General features: G+C 56.1%; 2 protein-coding genes across 2 annotated transcripts in view; one reads left to right on the top strand and one right to left on the bottom strand.

Moving 5' to 3' along the window:
* LOC131482289 (major allergen I polypeptide chain 1-like) overlaps positions 1-16,629 on the top strand; it is a 117,668-nt gene that overhangs the window by 86,172 nt on the left and 14,867 nt on the right. The gene's annotated exons all lie outside the window — the stretch shown is intronic.
* Positions 821-16,629, bottom strand: part of GPI (glucose-6-phosphate isomerase) — a 16,244-nt gene continuing 435 nt past the window's right edge. Inside the window, exons 2-16 of the mRNA XM_058674851.1 lie at positions 16,125-16,345; positions 14,231-14,314; positions 13,946-14,092; positions 13,182-13,253; positions 12,640-12,684; positions 11,574-11,627; positions 4,989-5,049; positions 4,568-4,611; positions 4,268-4,420; positions 3,392-3,521; positions 3,214-3,290; positions 1,741-1,869; positions 1,503-1,578; positions 1,340-1,406; positions 821-1,246 (exon numbers count right to left, since the gene is read on the bottom strand). Of these exons, the coding sequence (XP_058530834.1) occupies positions 1,114-1,246; positions 1,340-1,406; positions 1,503-1,578; positions 1,741-1,869; positions 3,214-3,290; positions 3,392-3,521; positions 4,268-4,420; positions 4,568-4,611; positions 4,989-5,049; positions 11,574-11,627; positions 12,640-12,684; positions 13,182-13,253; positions 13,946-14,092; positions 14,231-14,314; positions 16,125-16,345 (1,493 nt within the window). The 3' untranslated portion in view covers positions 821-1,113. The remainder of the gene's footprint in view (positions 1,247-1,339; positions 1,407-1,502; positions 1,579-1,740; positions 1,870-3,213; positions 3,291-3,391; positions 3,522-4,267; positions 4,421-4,567; positions 4,612-4,988; positions 5,050-11,573; positions 11,628-12,639; positions 12,685-13,181; positions 13,254-13,945; positions 14,093-14,230; positions 14,315-16,124; positions 16,346-16,629) is intronic.

Below are 16,629 nucleotides of genomic sequence, written 5' to 3'. Positions count from 1 at the left end.
TCATGTATCTTGGTTGGGTTTGGGTTTTCTAACATCTTAGTCGAAGCTGTGACCCAGCTTGCTATAGTTGGCATGGACCAGCAGAGGATGGCCCAAGTGCTTGGCCCTCTGCCACACATGCGGGAGACTCTGACGAAGCTCACGAGCTTGGAGTATGGAGTGTGGGGTTTGCTTTCCCCCTACAGGAGCAGGAAATGCTCACCCCAGCTGTCCCTTCTCACGCAACACATGTGACCAACCCCAGGTGCCAACCAGAAGTAGGTGACCCAGGAGAGGACTGGGCAGAAAGCAGCTCTGTTGACAGTCCTATCAAAAGGGCCTGGCCTGGCCATCAGTTCTGCCTGCTGACTTCAATACAGCATTGCTCCCAATTGGCAGAAAATGTCAACTCCGGTAGAAGACAAAAGGGCCAGTGGAATGAATGAGGGGTAGCTTCCAGCTCCATTCCGGACTCAGCTTTCTGCTCCTGTGCCCGCCTCAACAATGTGGATCCCCCAAATCCACACAGGACACATAGATGGGAGTGCCAAGCTCCGGGCTTCAGCCTGGCCCAGCCCACATCACTCAAATGCTGTGTTTACCCCTGGCACTTGGGGAGTGAGTCAGTGGGTGGAAGATCTATGTGTCTGCCTATCTCACATGTTTTTTAGGTGAGATGTGGAAGGTAGTGGAGCTGGGATTTGATGAAGGGCCGAGCTGTCCTTCCCTATGCTACACCTGTTCATCAGGTGTCAACCAAGGCCCAGCCTTCCCACCATAGGACCCCCACATTGGCACAATACACCGTCTCAGGACACAACGCAAGGCCAGGCCCACAAACTCCTTTGTGACATCTTTATTTTTCTGAGATGTGAGTAGAGACCAGTCAGCTGCACCAAGACACTTGAGCCAACTGTCAAACAGTGGACGTCGGAGGGGTGGCAGTGATGATTCCAGACTGGCTTTGATTGTGCTCCTACCCACACCAAATCCAGGGGTTGTGGTCTGAATTCACCCACAGCCTCTCTAGGGTGCTCTGGGCAGGGGAGGGCCAGGACCATGCAGTGCAGACTCCAGTGAGGTGGGACAGGGACCAGTCACAAGGCAGGGGGACTGCAACCAGACACGAGTTTATTAGATTTTGGCCTCACGCTGCTGCTTGATGAAGCTGATGAGCCCGTTGGTGGAGGAGTCATGGGAGGTCACAGGGCTGCTGCCGTCCAGCTCAGGCTCGATTTTCTTAGCCAGCTGCTTCCCTAGCTCCACTCTGCCGGAAGGGGAGGGACCAAGTGGTAAGGATGCTCCCGGCCTAGGCAAACCTGCAGGCAATCTCTACCCTCAGCTGGGTCGGCCAACTCACCCCCACTGGTCGAAACTGTTGATGTCCCAGATGACACCCTGAACAAAGATCTTGTGCTCATACATGGCTGCAGAGGCGGCAGACAGGCCATGTTAGGGCATCCCCAGTCCCCCACAACCCACGCAGCCCTATCCAGGCTGGGCCCTTCCCCAACCCAACGCACCAATCAGGGCTCCAAGAATGAACGGTGTGAGCTTAGTGAACACAATGGAGTTAGTTGGGCGGTTTCCTTCGAAGACCTGCAGAAAATAAATGAATAACACCAAGGAATGTCCCCGAGGTAGTACAGGCCCACAAGCCCTGGGATGAGAAGCACACCATGTCCCAGTGGCCGTCCCACCAGGCGGAATGATCCGGGAGCCTCAGGGACCCCTGCCCTGTCTATCTTCAGAAGAACTGACCTTGTGGGGCAGCAGCTTCGCGAGGTCCTCCGGACTCTTGCCGGCAGCCTGTAGTTCCTTGCGGGCCTCCTCTGTCGACTTCCCCTTCATCAAGGCCTCGGTCTGGGCTAAGAAGTTGGCCAGCAAGATCTGTCGAGAGCGAACGAAAACTCAAGATCCCGTTATGCTTAAAAGTACTGCCTAAGCTGCAGACAATGGGGCAATACTGCTGCCTGGCACTTCTCAGCTGGGATCACCTCAGCCTGGGTCACTTGCTGCACAGCTCATTCAGAGTCAGGGAAGAAGGCAGGCAAGTTTGAGCAAACCCAAAACCAGAGAACGGTACCAGCTATCCAAAGGAAGATAAAACCTCTTGCCAGGGGTCCTGGCCAAGATATTCTAACATCTGCCTTATCAGATCCTAAACAAGGGGTGGACATCACAGTATGGTGGATTAAGCTCCTGCCTTTTGATGCACATCTTATGTCAGAGTGCCTGAAAACTGAGTACCACTTCCGCTTCTGCTACTATAGTGGCAGATGAAGCCCAAGTGCGTGGGCCCCCTAACACCAATGTGGGAGGCCTGGATGGAGTGCCTGGCTCCTGACTTCAGCCTGCCCAGCCCTTGCTATTGCGCACATCTGGGGAGTGAACCAGATGGAAGCCACTCACTCTCCCACTCTGTATTGCTCTTTCAAATGAATAAACTTCAAATATTAAAATAATAATAATAATAAAGAAATCATGAGAAAGACAAAGCTTTTCCCAAGTCATCAGTGGTGGCTCAGGGAACTGAAAAGAAAAAGAATCAGAAGTGCACCCCCGGGGCTGGCTAAGCATTAGGGCATAGCTGCATATTGGACACCCCGATAGCTATCTCATGGATACCCACCCCCTCAACCATGCTGCAGTGTCTGCTACTCTGCTTGCAGTCCAGCTCCCTGCAAACATGTCTGAAAAGACAGCTGACACTTGAGTACTCAGCCACCCACATGGGAGGCCTAGATAGCGTTCCAGGCTCCTAGCTGCAGCCTGGCCAGGCCAAGCTGTTATAGCTCCCTCACACTGTCTTTCAAGTTTATGAAAATAAGTAAACACTTAAAAAAAGGGGGGGGGCAGCTTATCCTGGTTTGCTCAGTGCACCCAACCTAATGCCATGGTCTATTGCCATCAACTACGCAATAAAGGACGCAGCAGAAGGCTCCTCCATCCCTAGTGCTGCCAAGTGCATGCTATACAACGAAGGGGCAATAGCCCAGGGAACGCAAGTGGCTGCTGATAGTGCCCCAGGGTGGCAGACGAGGAAACACCCCACAATCAGAATGAGGAGGGGTCCCCCCTGCAGAGTTCTGCTCCATCTTAACTGTTGGACTTACCTGATGAGCAATACCTGTCTGAAGCTACTTTATGTGTGGTGCAACAGGAAACAGACCTCACAGCCCAACAGCAACATAGGAGCCCAAACAAGCATGAAGAGGGGCGGGGGTCACCTACCTTGTGGTGCAGACCCTGCCGGATGGGGTTCTGGGTCTGGACTGGGATGAGGAAGTCACATGGTATCATCTTGGTGCCTGTGAGGGGCACAGGGATCACCACGACAGCCCAGCCTATGGGCACTAGCCACATGACCTACACATCATGCAGCCCCAAGTGGTCTGGCGTGCCCTCCTACCTTGGTGGATGAGCTGGTAGAAAGCATGCTGGCCGTTGGTCCCTGGCTCCCCCCACAAAATAGGGCCTGTCTGATGGTCCACACGGGCACCGGACTTGGTGATATACTTTCCATTGGACTCCATGTCACCCTGCACCAGAGACAGGAAACGCAGCCTTTGACTTGCGTGTCCACATTCAACCTGGGCTGTCCCAGACACGCCCACCTTGCCTGTGTGCATGGCACAACCCCTCATGCCCCGTGAAAACACAGGCTCTCTAAAGCGCTCTCTTAAGACCCATGACCAGGAATGGGGAGGAAGGAACCCCTTGAAAAGCAATGGCAATCATGGAGATGTTCAACAGATTTCTGCAGGAAGAGGTTGGCTGGGGGTAACTCCCTGAGGGTAACAGCCATTGGGAGCTCTGTCTGGACTCTGGTTGTGGGAGTTCTCAGGTTCCAGGGAGGCTCCACCTTGCTGCAGTAACAGGAGTTCCCCTCCAGCAGACATGATGAGATCTCCTGGGGTGGTCGAGGGCCACAAGCCATGTAGCACGTGTGGCCTGACCTGAGGTAGGCATGAGGAATGAGCTGCTGGCAGTGTGGTCTTTAGGGGCTCTACAGCCCAGAGACTGGGCACGTACTGGCTTGGTCTATGTCCCTGGCAAGTCCCTGCTGGGGCAGCCATGTGGAATGACGTCTGAAGATGAAGTGACCCTGGTTGAGACATAACACCTGACGCAGCCAGGACAGAATGGCCAGGATGCCGTGACAGCCAGTACAGATACTCAGCTTGGACAGATCCTAATTAGGCAAGGGCACCAGGAACAGAGGAGGTGGGACTGCGGCAGGTAGAACCTGGGCTCCCAGATCACACCAGGCCCTGCCTACCAGTACCTGCTGGAAGTAGGCGGCAAAGCGGTGCATGTACTGGTCATAGGGCAGCATGGCCTGGGTCTCACACCCGAAGCAGTTGATGTACCAGATCCCAAGCAGGGCCAGCAGGACGGGGGCATTCTTCTCTAGAGGCGTCGTGCGGAAGTGCTGGTCCTTAAAAAGCAGAAGGAGAGCCGGGGCGGGAGTTGAGCAGCCAGGAGGCCAGGTGAGGATGTGGGGCTAAGAGGGCTGGGAGAGTAGGAATGGCCCGGGACATGGGGCCAGCAAGCCCTTGGCAAGAACGCCGGCCTCGGTACTCACCATCCAGTGAGCCCCAGAAAGCAGCTGCTCGAAGTTGTCAAAACCTGCGACAAAAGAGCAGTGTCAACAGAAACGGAAACGGCCCATGACCTCCTGGCAGTGGGGGCATGGTGACTTCTGGAACCCCAGGGGAAAGTATGGTGGGGGAGTCAGGGACGACAGGGGATGGGGAGGAACTGGGCCTGCACAGAACACCTGCTGTCAGCCGGCCTACAGTGCAGGGTTCAGCCTAACCTGGCCTGGGCTGAAAGGCTGACAGCCAAAGCTCAGCTTTCATCTGGGACTGGAAACGGCTGTTCCGGTTGAAGACAGGCTGGCAGCCAGGGTCCCCACAAGGTGTTCAGGGACCCCGGCCCTGGCCGCCAGACTGCATGGCCTTCCCCACAGGAGCAGTAAGGCTCAGATATACACACGCACTCACCCACATGCAGGGCGATGGAGAGGCCGATGGCGGACCACAGTGAGTAACGTCCTCCCACCCACTAGGAGAGACAGAAAGAGGTGCTGAGTGAGGGTGGGCACAGCCACCCCCCGCCCTCCTCAGCCCCATTCAGTGCTGGCTGCAGAGCCTCCAGGATGCCAAGATGGCAGCAGGCCAGGCTCTGGTGGTCTCCAGGCTGACCAACAAGGCACACAGCACGTGGGGCTGGCAAAAGCAACAAGGTGCAACCTCTGACCTCACCACATCTGCCCCACTCCTGGAACATCAGCAAGCCCAGGCCTCGTACCTATGCCAGGTTCCCTCCTCAGACACCCACAGGTCCAGGCCTCGTACCTGTGCCAGGTTCCCTCCTCAGACACCCACAGGTCCAGGCTTCGTACCTGTGCCAGGCTCGCTCCTCAGACACCCACAGGCCCAGGCCTTGTACCTGTGCCAGGTTCCCTCCTCAGACACCCACAGGCCCAGGTCTCATACCTGTGCCAGGCTCCCTCCTCAGACAATCGCAGGCTCAGGTCTCATACCTGCGCCAGGCTCCCTCCTCAGACAATCGCAGGCTCAGGTCTTGTACTTGTGCCAGGCTCCCTCCTCAGACACCAACAGACCCAAAATCTCATACCTTGCCAAGTATCTCTCTTCAGATACTGCCAGCCGAATACCTATACCCAGGCTCTTTGGTCAGTGACAGACTTAGAGCCCATAACCATGCTTGGCCTGCCTGACATGCAACAAACCCAGGGGTCCGTAGCTGTATTTACTAGCCTCCTCAGACAGAAGAGTCTGGCACCTGTACCTGTGCCCGGCAGTCTTCTTAGGACAAGGAACTCAAAGCCTGCTACCTGTGCCACAGCCAGCCTCCACACAGACCCCAGCTCCTACCTGTGCCACAGCCAGCCTCCACACAGACCCCAGCTCCTACCTGTGCCACAGCCAGCCTTCACAGACAGACCCCAGCTCCTACCTGTGCCACAGCCAGCCTTCACAGACAGACCCCAGCTCCTACCTGTGCCACAGCCAGCCTCCACACACAGACCCCAGCTCCTACCTGTGCCACAGCCAGCCTCCACACACAGACCCCAGCTCCTGCTGTGCCACAGCCAGCCTTCACACAGACCCCAGCTCCTACCTGTGCCACAGCCAGCCTCCACACAGACCCCAGCATCTCCCTTTCCCTCAGCCAGCCTTCACAGATCCCAGATCCTACCTGCGTTTTGCCGTGTACCCTCTACCACTGAAGACCTGGCACCTGTACTCACTCCCCGCTCCTCAGGCTACAGGGGCAGACCCAGCACCTCTGACCTGTGCCTCACCCTGCCTCCTGGGCCACTGATGGCCCTAGTGGCTCATACCTGGGCTTGCCTGATCTTAGCCTCAACTTACAGAACCTACCATTCATGCCACAGCTTCTCATGTCACATGGCAGATGTACTTGGTACCATCAGAATCGGCCTATCTCCACGTGTATCCTCCAGGCAACTACTTCTGAAGCCCTACCACATCCCAAACACAATACAGTGGGAGAAAGATAAAAATGAAACAATCATGGCAGAAAAGATGACAGCGAGAAGTACATGCTCAAGAGAAAGGGAATAAGGGGAATCTCAGGTTCCTGGGGCTAGATCTGAAGAATGAGCAGCCATAAGGGTTTGCAGGTGACACAGCCGATAATGCTAGCATCCCATATGGATGCTGGTTCAAGTCAAAGCTGCTCTACTTCCTGCCCAGCTTTTTTGCTAATAGCCTGGGAAAATCAGTGGAAGATGGGCCAAGTGGTTGGACCCCACCACTTGAGAGGCCCAGAGGAAGCTCCTTTCTTCCGGCTTTAACCTGGCTCAGTTCTGGCGACTGCAGTCATCCAAGGAATAAATCAGTAGAAGGAAGATTTGTGGTACCTTATCCAACAGACCACACCACGCCTGACAAGTGGCTCTGGGACCTTACCCACCAGGTTCCAGGTTCCAGGCACAGGAACTGAGATGGCCAGGGCTCAGACTGGCAGGTTCCTGGCTGCTGACCCTGGCTGAGATCCAGCCCTCAACTCTCCTTTTAGGGATGGTACCACAACAGCCAACAGTGTCCAGCCAGAACCTCTGAGCCCTCGGTCTGCAGGTCCACATCTCAAGCCTCACCTTTACCAGTACATCAGCATTTCAAGACCTCACCTTTACCTGCAGCGGCCCCTCCGACCATACTGCATTCCTGCAGCTCCTCACACCATGCCTCACCTGCCCTGGTGCCCCTACACACACCTTGTGTGTGGTGTAGGTATACCACACAGGTATAAAGCTGTGCGTCACGTGGGTAACTCGGACCGTGTGCCGACTTGAATGTAATGGCCAAGACCACACTTGGAGATCCCCGGGCCTCTGCATCACGCTGAGCTTGATGTCACCCGTGACCAGGGTGCAGACAGCAGATAAGCTGACTTGCCTCAGGACCTTCTACCTGCCCAACCCAATCCTAACGGCTCCCAGACCTCACCATACACACCTTGGGTGACGACTTTCCCTCCTAACTGTACCTCTCTCTGCCACTGGGTCCGATTCACCTCCTCAGGCCTGGGCAGCCCCAAGCCCCATTTCACCTAACAAATCCAGGGACACAGGACACATGCATGTACCTGTCACACCGCACATGGACCCACACTCAGTGCCACAGTCAGGCAAGCCCAGCATCGCTCATACACATGAACAAGGTCCAGTTCAGCCTTCCCCGGGCCCACTCCAGGATCTCATACATGCCTCAGGTTCCAGATGTGGCAGCCAGTGAGCCAGGCTTCAAACATCTGTATGTGCCGAAGCCATCCCGTTCAACTTTAACTGACAGATGTGGGCCACTTAGCCCATCTCCAATCCTCACATCATCCCAGGGACCCAGTTCTCTCTCCTTGGGTCACATCCAATAGTACCAACCTTGTGTGACTCCAGCACCAAGGTCCTCACTCACCTGAAACCTCTCCAGGTGGGCATACCTCTGCTCATCTGGGATCCACTGAGCCGCCTGAGAAGAGGCGACTGACCCTTGCTCCCAGAATGACAAACCTGAGCCAGAGACATGCCTCTGAGATGTCACCTGTGAGACCTAAGGTACACATACCTGCAGCTCCCTGCTCAAGCCACACCTGCCTACCTGTGGCCAACTGAGGGTCTCTGGGCCTCCCAGCACCCACAACATTCTGCCCACCCATCCAGACCAACACTCAGAGTCTGTTTCACTCACCTGTGTCTAGCCCTGGTTCCTCAGGCTTCCCTACAGAACCAGGGAAACACATTTCCCTGAATCCTTGCTCCCGGAACTGCAAACTCCACCTTCTTCTGTTCAACCAGCTGTGCCTACCTGCCTCACGCCACCCATGGATGACCAGCTCCACATGCCTCTGGCTTGCTCTTGGCTGCTGTCTGCAGCTGGAAGGCTAGTTCAACCTACCTATGCGTGACCCCTGGGTCCTCAGACCATACCCAAAGAGCCTGTTCTATCTCCCTGTGCTAAACCCTGCTTCCTCAGACTGACTTGGAAGGTTAGTGCCACCTACCTCAGTCTGATATCTGGTTCTTCAGATCGCACCTGGCAAGCCAGCTGTACCTACCTGTATTATATCCCCTGGTTCTTGAAAACACACCTGTTAAGCCAGTTTCACTGACCTGGCTCTGACCCTGGCTTCTCACACCATACCTGGCAGGCCAGCTCAAGCCTGCCTGTGTGTGTGTCCCCTGGTTCCTCAGACCACACCAGGCAGGCAATCTTGACCTGACCATAGGGTCTCACACCTCACCTGGTAGGCCAGCTCTGTCTAACTGTGCTTGATGCTGGCTGCTGAGCCTGTACCCGAGAGAGCACGATTGCCCACCTTTAAGGAGGTCACCCACCAGGATCTCTCTGGACGTGGCCTGTTTGCTGAAGCTGTCTGTTCACAGCTGTGGGAATCCAGCTCCCAGCAGACAAGGACACTCTTAGACCAGAGCTCATGAGAGCACTCCCTCAGCCAGACACGAAGGTCTGTCCACAAACAGCATCTCACCTTCACCCAAGATTGCACTCTGGCCACCTGTCTTCCCTTCACCTGCCTGGACACCGACTTAGAGATCCACTTCTTTCCTCGTGAACTCAACCCTGCTGCTCAGGCCTCAGCTGGCCAATGCACTCTGTATACCAATTACATACTCCTATAACCTTCGCTGCAGAATGCTAACTGAACCAAACCATGTACTTTGAGGCCCACCTACCTGCAATGACCCTCAGCCTCACAGGCGCTACCTGCCCATGACACTCCACTTAGCTTCCTGGACAAACCAGGCCTTTGCCTAGGACATGGCAAAGCACAAACCTGGATCTCACCTGGATCCCTCCAACTCACCTGCTAGACCTGCTTTCCAGACCTGTGCCCTCACAGGTGTACACATGCCTTCCAGGAGGGCAGGACTGCGCTCAGTACCTGTTCAGCCGTGCACCAGTAGCGTTGCCCCGATGGCCTTGGGTACATGCAGACCCTGACCATCGGCAGCTGCAGTGCCCTTACCACAAGACAAGCACACTGGCACACACCTGTCAGCTCTGCAGACCATACCCGGCAGATCCCTGGCTGCTCCCCTTAGCCTCAGGAGGGCCTGGTACCAGCTGTGCTGCCAAACTGCATGACACCAACATGGGCCTGGGAGCGCTCACCCTGCAAAGCAGGGCCTCTCCACCTCTCACCTGTCCCGAGCCTCTCCAGCAACACCTCAGCCACGCTTCCTCACCTTACCAACTCCGTCCTCACCCTCTGTAACCAGGTGCCTTTCTACCTCTCCCTCTCCCTCCACCCCAGCCAGACCCCAAGGCCACAGACCTCACCCTGCACCGCTGTTGGAGGCCTGAGATACCAGCAGGAGTAGCCCAGGTTAAGATGTTCACAGCCACAAGCTGACCTGCCTTTGCCAATCAGACACTTCATGAATGCCCTGGCTAACCTTTGACCTTCAGAGGCCGCGGGGCATGCACCTGTCCCAGGATGCAGATTCAGGTCACAGTAGCTGTGTGAGGCTCCAGCTTCTCAGAATCACCACCACAAACATACCTGTCTCCTCACCTGGCCCCTTCTCAGAGAACACCTGTCCTGGTCTCCCCTGGCCTTTACCTGCCCAAGTCAGCTCTCCCACGTGTCCTGTTGCTGCTGAGCACAGAGAAGACTTCATGGCAATCCTGCCTGGGCCAACACACCAGGCTCCCCGCCCGCCTGCCCTTCTGCCAAACTGGACTCTTCCCTTCTCACCTCAGGGCAGCACCTGATGCCTCACCTGATGCCTCCGCCTCGCCCGCGAGGCCTATATGGCTCCAGAACTCTCACTTGTTCTTGGGTGCCCACACATCCAGATATATATGGATCACTGCACACCTGGGCACATGAGTGACAGGTGCCTCCTCCAGCCACCGTGGCATGGGGTTCTGCCTGAACTGGCTCAGGAGGCCCTGCTCCTGACCCTGCCTTGAATCTTCTGTCAATGGCCATTCCTCGGCCTTACCTGGGAGGCCCATCCTTATTCCCAAGCCTCAGCCTCCCTTGTCTCCACATGCTGTGTGGAAGTCAGGCTCTGTGGGGCACCTGGGCTGGCAGGAGCCTCCTCCCATCCCTGCCCACCACCTGCTCAGGCTGCGAGGCCCAGGCAGCAGGTGGAGGATGCATGCACCCTGGGTTAGCCGCAGCGCCAGCCTCCTCCCAGAGTCAGAGACTACAGGCCAGGATTTCAGGGACTCTTCTCCACTCTTCCAAGGATGGTAGCTAACTAGTGGCATTCTGGAAAGAAGTTAACTCATTATACATGCTGCACAGATGGCTCGAGGAATCGGGGCACCCTTCTTTCCCAGACCAGGTGGGAAAAGGCCTTCGCAGCTTTCAAAGCAAAGCCGCTCACACCCATGCACAGTGCCACCAAGCCCACAGCTTCCAGGTCAAGGTCTAGCGGGTGATGCTCTCCCTGAGGGGCCAGTCACAGCCACTTGTTAGAGAAGCACTGTGCCCATTACCCAGCCATGCTCTACTATGTTCATGGTGCCCACGCCATGCCCTGCACCTGAACCCTTCTCTTGTCACTGCTGCCCTCCCACAAGACAAGTTTTCACTCCCCACTGAGCCCATCCCTCCAGACCATGGCCTCTCTGCATGCTGCCCAGGCCCTGCCCCACCCAGGGGCCCCAACCTATTCTCCCCTTTTCCGGCTAAGCTGGCCATACCCCCAGCCTCACTCTGCGCCTTGGCCTTTACAGATTGTGCCTCGGCTCAGATAAAGGTCATCACCAAGAATAACTCACGGCCTTGGCCCTAGGGCTCTGGTTACCCCACAGTGGGTGCTGCTGGCAGGCACCCAGGGCACCTGGTGTGCCCTTGGGAGGAAGTGGGGCCCCACGCCTGGGCAGGATGGCCCTTGTCCCGCAAGTCTCTTTGAGGGCCCTTCTGACATTCCCGATGTTGGGCATGCAGCAGGGACTCCAGAGGTGCTGACCTGACCTGCAGGGCCCCTCGTCTACAGCTCAAGGCTCAGGACTTGGCAAGGGACACCCAAGTCACCCCGTGCAGGAGGAGGCTGTACTTACATCCCAGAACTCGAACATGTTTTGAGGGTCAATTCCAAACTCTTTCACTTTGGCCTAAAAAGGCAAAGGTAGAAGACAGAAGGATGTGTTTGCTAATGGGACAAGATTGGGGGAACCCTCACCTGCCTGCCTTTGAGTTGTCCCTATTCTAAATCCCAGAAGAAACATCCTAGGGGTAGGGCCCAGGATCCACCCACCTGCAGTAGGACCCCAGGCCAGTTCACTGTTACTCGCCAGGGGCCTCGCATCTGCAAAGATTCTCACAGAGAGGGCTGCATGCCCCGGGGGAGGCCCACCCAGGATCCCAGAACACCCCCAAGACACCTGTGGGTGACAGCTTATGGGCTGGAACCTGAATATGGCCCAGTACCACACCTCCTCATCCAGGACACATACACACAGCCTGGACTGCTGCCCAGCCTCTCCCCGCCATGGGGAGGCAAGTCAGCCTCAGGAAGTCAGAAGGACGACGCTCCTGTCCCTCAGGTGTCCGCTGGGCACTTGGGCCAGCAAGCCCTCCCTTGTTCCCACAATGGGGCTCTTGGTCAGTCTCTAAAGCTCCCACAGGCAGGTGCAGGGGGAAGAAGTGATGAAAATGGATAGTGGCTGGGGAGACCTGGCTGTGCACAGCTGGAGTACCACGCTCAGTGAGCTCCTCTGGGCTGTCAGAGGGAGCAACTCCATCTGCAGGATGACGGCCCAGGTTTGAATCCTGGCGTTTCTAGCTTCTGTAAATGCTGGAGGCACGGAGGGAAGGGAGCGGAGGTTGGGAGGAGCCAGCAACCACATCCTTCACTGAGGGGTAAAGGTCACGTGTGAGGAGTGCCTCAGGTATCAACTGTGCCTGGCAGAGTCAGGGGTGACCAGCGGGCAACCATGAGGCCTGCCAGGCCCTGCAGGGGGCTGTAGGGTGGGATGGGAGGACACGGACGTGGCTGGGATGGCGCTGCCAGTTTACAGGCAGCCAGTGCCTGAGCCCAAAGCCGTGAACCACAGTTGTCTGGTGCTTGACTCTGATGTGGGTGAGCCCCACCAGGGAGGAGTGCGGGAGGCCTCAGACACTCACTGTGTTGGTAGACAGGGCCACAAAGTGCTTCGCAACTGCAGCAGGCTACGAGACATAGGACCGAGTTTCAGTACACTGATCCCCTAGGTGATGACACCACCAGCTATCCTGCTCGCCCCCTACACCGCCAATAACAAAACCCAGGTCTGCGTGGAAGCGGCTGAGTCCTTGGTCCCAAGATGGATGACAAGGCCAACCATGCAGAGGGGTCCATGGGGCAGGTCTATCTAGTCCAGCACACAGGTATATGCAAGACCCAGGCAAATGCCGGACCCTAGCAAATGCATGTGGCAGTGGAACCCAAGGGCCTAAAGGATGGCCCTCGGCCTGTCAGCTCAAGTTCTGCATGGGCGACTTGCCTAGGGCTGGCAGAGCAACAGCTGAGCAGTCTGGACCAGAACAGGCAGCCATCAGCGAGACCACTGCTTCCAGAGCTAATGGAGCAACAGGCCTTGGGTCTGGCCGGTCAGGAACCTGGGGCTGACCCCACCAACTCCTCCCACCCCATGCTGCCCACCGCCCACTGCCCACTGTCCACTCACATCCTTGGCTGACGTGAGGAACCAGTCTTTGGCTGTCTCTGCGTTGGTGATGGTCTCCTGGGTGGTAAAGGTCTGTGGCCAACAGAAAAAAAGCTGCAGTCTCTGGATTGGAGACAGCCCCCGGGCTGCGGCTGCCAGCGCCAGCAGAGGGCAGGAGGGAGCAGCGTGTGCAGCTCTGGGGCAGTTCCTGCACAAAGCCTCCGATTCCCTGCGGCTGACCAGGCGAGGGCCTGCCTACAGCAGCCCACGTGTGGCTCTGTTCTCTACTACCACGAGCGTGTAGGGGAGAACGGAGCAGAAGGCACATGACGGCCTAATCCTGCTGGCCAGTCAGAGATGAGGGCTCAGGACCCGAGTCCTGCAGCAGCAGTATAAGCCACTGCCTGTGGCGCCACTTCAGGTCCTGGCCACCCCACATTTGATTCAATTCCTATTAACGCACCTGGAAAAGCAGCAAAGAATGGCCCCCTTGCTTGAGGCCCTGCTACCCATGTAGGAGACCTTGATGGAGCTCCTGGTCCAGCCCTAGTGGTTAATGCCATCTGGGGAGTGAACCAATGGCTGGAAGATCTGTTTCTCACTAACCCTGCCTTTCCAGGGTTCATCCTACATGAGGCTCCCTTCAGAATTTAGGTGGAATGCTAAAGATTTATGTACACTAATGTTCATCATGTGACTACACAGAGCAGAAGTGACACAGTCAAAACTATTGACCCCTATTGACCCCTGACACACACACACACACTACATCCAGGGCCCCCTACCTTGGAGGCAATGATAAACAGGGAGGACTCGGGGTTCAGGGAGGCCAGGGTTTTGGCAATGTGGGTGCCATCGATGTTGGAGACAAACCAGACGCGGGGACCTCCTGCAGAGTAGGGCTTCAGGGCTTCCGTCACCATGAGGGGCCCCTGTGGGGACAGACACAGCATCCAAGATTGATGAGAGTCCAGGGCTCCCACTGGGGTGGAAACGGTCAGGTGCCACTACTGGGTGGGACCCCAGGCTCCAAGCCCTCCCCAGCCCCCATACAGCAATCCTGTCCTCACCAGGTCAGAGCCACCAATGCCGATGTTGATGACATCCGTGATGGTCTTGCCGGTGTAACCTTTCCAGTCCCCACTGCGGACACGCTGGCAAGGAGCAGAAAGACGTGGTCAGCCCAAACCCAGAGAGAGGCCGCTGTCTGGGAGCATCCTCACAACCTCCACCACAATGGTACACCTCAGGAGACTGTGGTCACCACACTCACCAGCTGGGCACCACTGCTTCAAGAGGAGAGCGGGCAAGTGGCACACTGGTTAACGTGTCATTCCAAATGCCCAATCACATGGGTTCATGTTCTGGCTCAGCTTCCAAGTCTAGCCTCCCACTAATGTGTACCCTACCAGGCAGCAGGTGATGGTTTAAAGGATGCTCCTATCAAAACCTGGATCGTGGTGCCCAACATGATAGGCTTGGTTGGCTAATCCTCCCCTCACAAGTGCTGGAATTACAAATAGGTGCAAGTTCATGTCCCAGCTGCTTCACTTCCCAACCAGCTCCCAGGGCAGTGATGTGGGAAAGCAGTGGAAGATGGTCCAAGTGCTTGTGACTGTACACCTGCATGGGAGACACAGAGGAGGTGCCCAGCGCCTGGCTTCAGATCAACTCCCATTTGGGGAGTGGATCAGTGGTCTTCATCTCTTTCTCCTTCTCTCTGCAAATTTGCCTTTGCAATAAAAAAAAAAAAAAATGTTGAAGAAATCTGAATCCTGGGGGCTGGCCCAGTGGCATAGCAGGTAAAGGCACCAACATTCCATACAGCGCCGGCTGGGAGTCCTGGATGCTCCACTTCCGATCCAGCCCCCTGCTAATGTGTCTGGAAAAGTAGCAGGAAGATGTCCAAAAGCTTGGACCCCTGAGCCCACATGAGAGACCCAGAAAAAGCTCCTAGCTTTGTCTCGGCCCAGTCCCAGCTCTTTTGGCCATGTGGGACATGAACCAGTACATGGAAGAACTATTGTCCACTCTGTAATTGTTTTAAACTAAACATCTGGTTTCTTGGTGTTGATAGTAAAATATAGAATAAGCTAAATCAATAACTCTCAAGCCAATAAGAGCTGGGAACTGTTGGGCTTGAAATAATTACTGGCCTTTCCAAGAAATAATCAATGCTACCATTCCAAGTTGGTTCCTCGGCCAAGTTCAGACACAGGGTCTGGTTACAAAAGCACACTGTGAAGCCGGAAGCGCAGATGCCAGCTGCTTTGAGAAGTAGGACTGTCACACGCACAAGGCTCCCAGAGTGAGGTGGGTGCTTTCTTTTCTGTGACCACAGATTGGAAGGTAGAGGGGACTTCAGGACCTGTGGGTGTGGCTTTTGCCTAAGGGAATGAAGTCCTATCCAGGGAGCTGCGTGGGGGGCTCACCGAACCTTCAAGATACCTGAATTGTCAAAGTACAGATGATGCACACGGAAAGGGGGCCTTTAGACCACCTCACTACAAACAACAAGCAAGGTGAGAAAACCACACGGATGCAGGCACAGCCCACATGTCAGGTGAAAAGGACTGAAGAGCAGCAAAGCCAAGAGCCTGGAACAATCTCTCCCAGGTCTGAAGTCCTGACCATCAATGGCCATCATGTGTCATAAAGAGCCCCGAAAAAGTGAGTCTCCTGGAACCAGAAACGTGGCACCACCTGGGACACCAGCATCCCTCACTGAAGCACTGGTCAGCTGTCACCCAAGCTCACAGCTATCTGTAATTCACTCCAGTCTGGGTTGACTCCCCCTCAGGGCAAGGCCAGGGCACACCCAGGCCTCAGGTTGTGGGAAAGGCTCAATTCCTGCTTCCAGGGAGACAGGGGCCACCCATCAAGATACCCAGATTCCTGCATACACACACACACACACACCCTGCATAGACAGGCATCCACATGGCCAGCACAGTAGGTGCTTACCTGGCAGAAAGCCTTCATCTTGTCCAGAACCCTGTTGACTTCCGGCATCACATCCTTGCCGTCCACCAGAATGGGTGTATTCGAGCGGTTCCGCAGGGCCACATGCAGCACTGCCCGGTCCTGGGGATGGGAGTCAGGGAGTGGAGAGCGTGTCCTTTCCTGGCCCTGCCCAGCTAGCCATGGGGACCGCCTTGGTCTGGGACTAAGAATCCACTGGGACTCTGCTTAAGGGACCAGCAGGCAGCTCAGGTCTCTGCTGTGCCACTTTCCCGTATGTGCTGCAGCTAGAGATGCTTCAAATGGGCTGCAGGTGCTCCGGGTGCGAGCAGGTGGACAGCCAAGCCCAGGCCAGGAGGTCAGCAGATGCTGCCAGAGGACCGGGATCTCACAGAGCCTCCGCAGCCCCGGGCTCCTCATGAGAGTGTGTGGTGTCTACTGGCACCGTCTGGAAAGCAGCCTTGGCCACCAGGACATGGGGCAAGGCTGGGCAACTGGAGCTCATCTT

This window comes from Ochotona princeps, chromosome 16 (genome assembly GCF_030435755.1).
Source record: "Ochotona princeps isolate mOchPri1 chromosome 16, mOchPri1.hap1, whole genome shotgun sequence".
NCBI classification, from domain to species: Eukaryota; Metazoa; Chordata; class Mammalia; order Lagomorpha; family Ochotonidae; genus Ochotona; species Ochotona princeps.
Note: the sequence above shows the minus strand (reverse complement) of the source record. Positions and strands in the feature narration are given on the sequence as shown.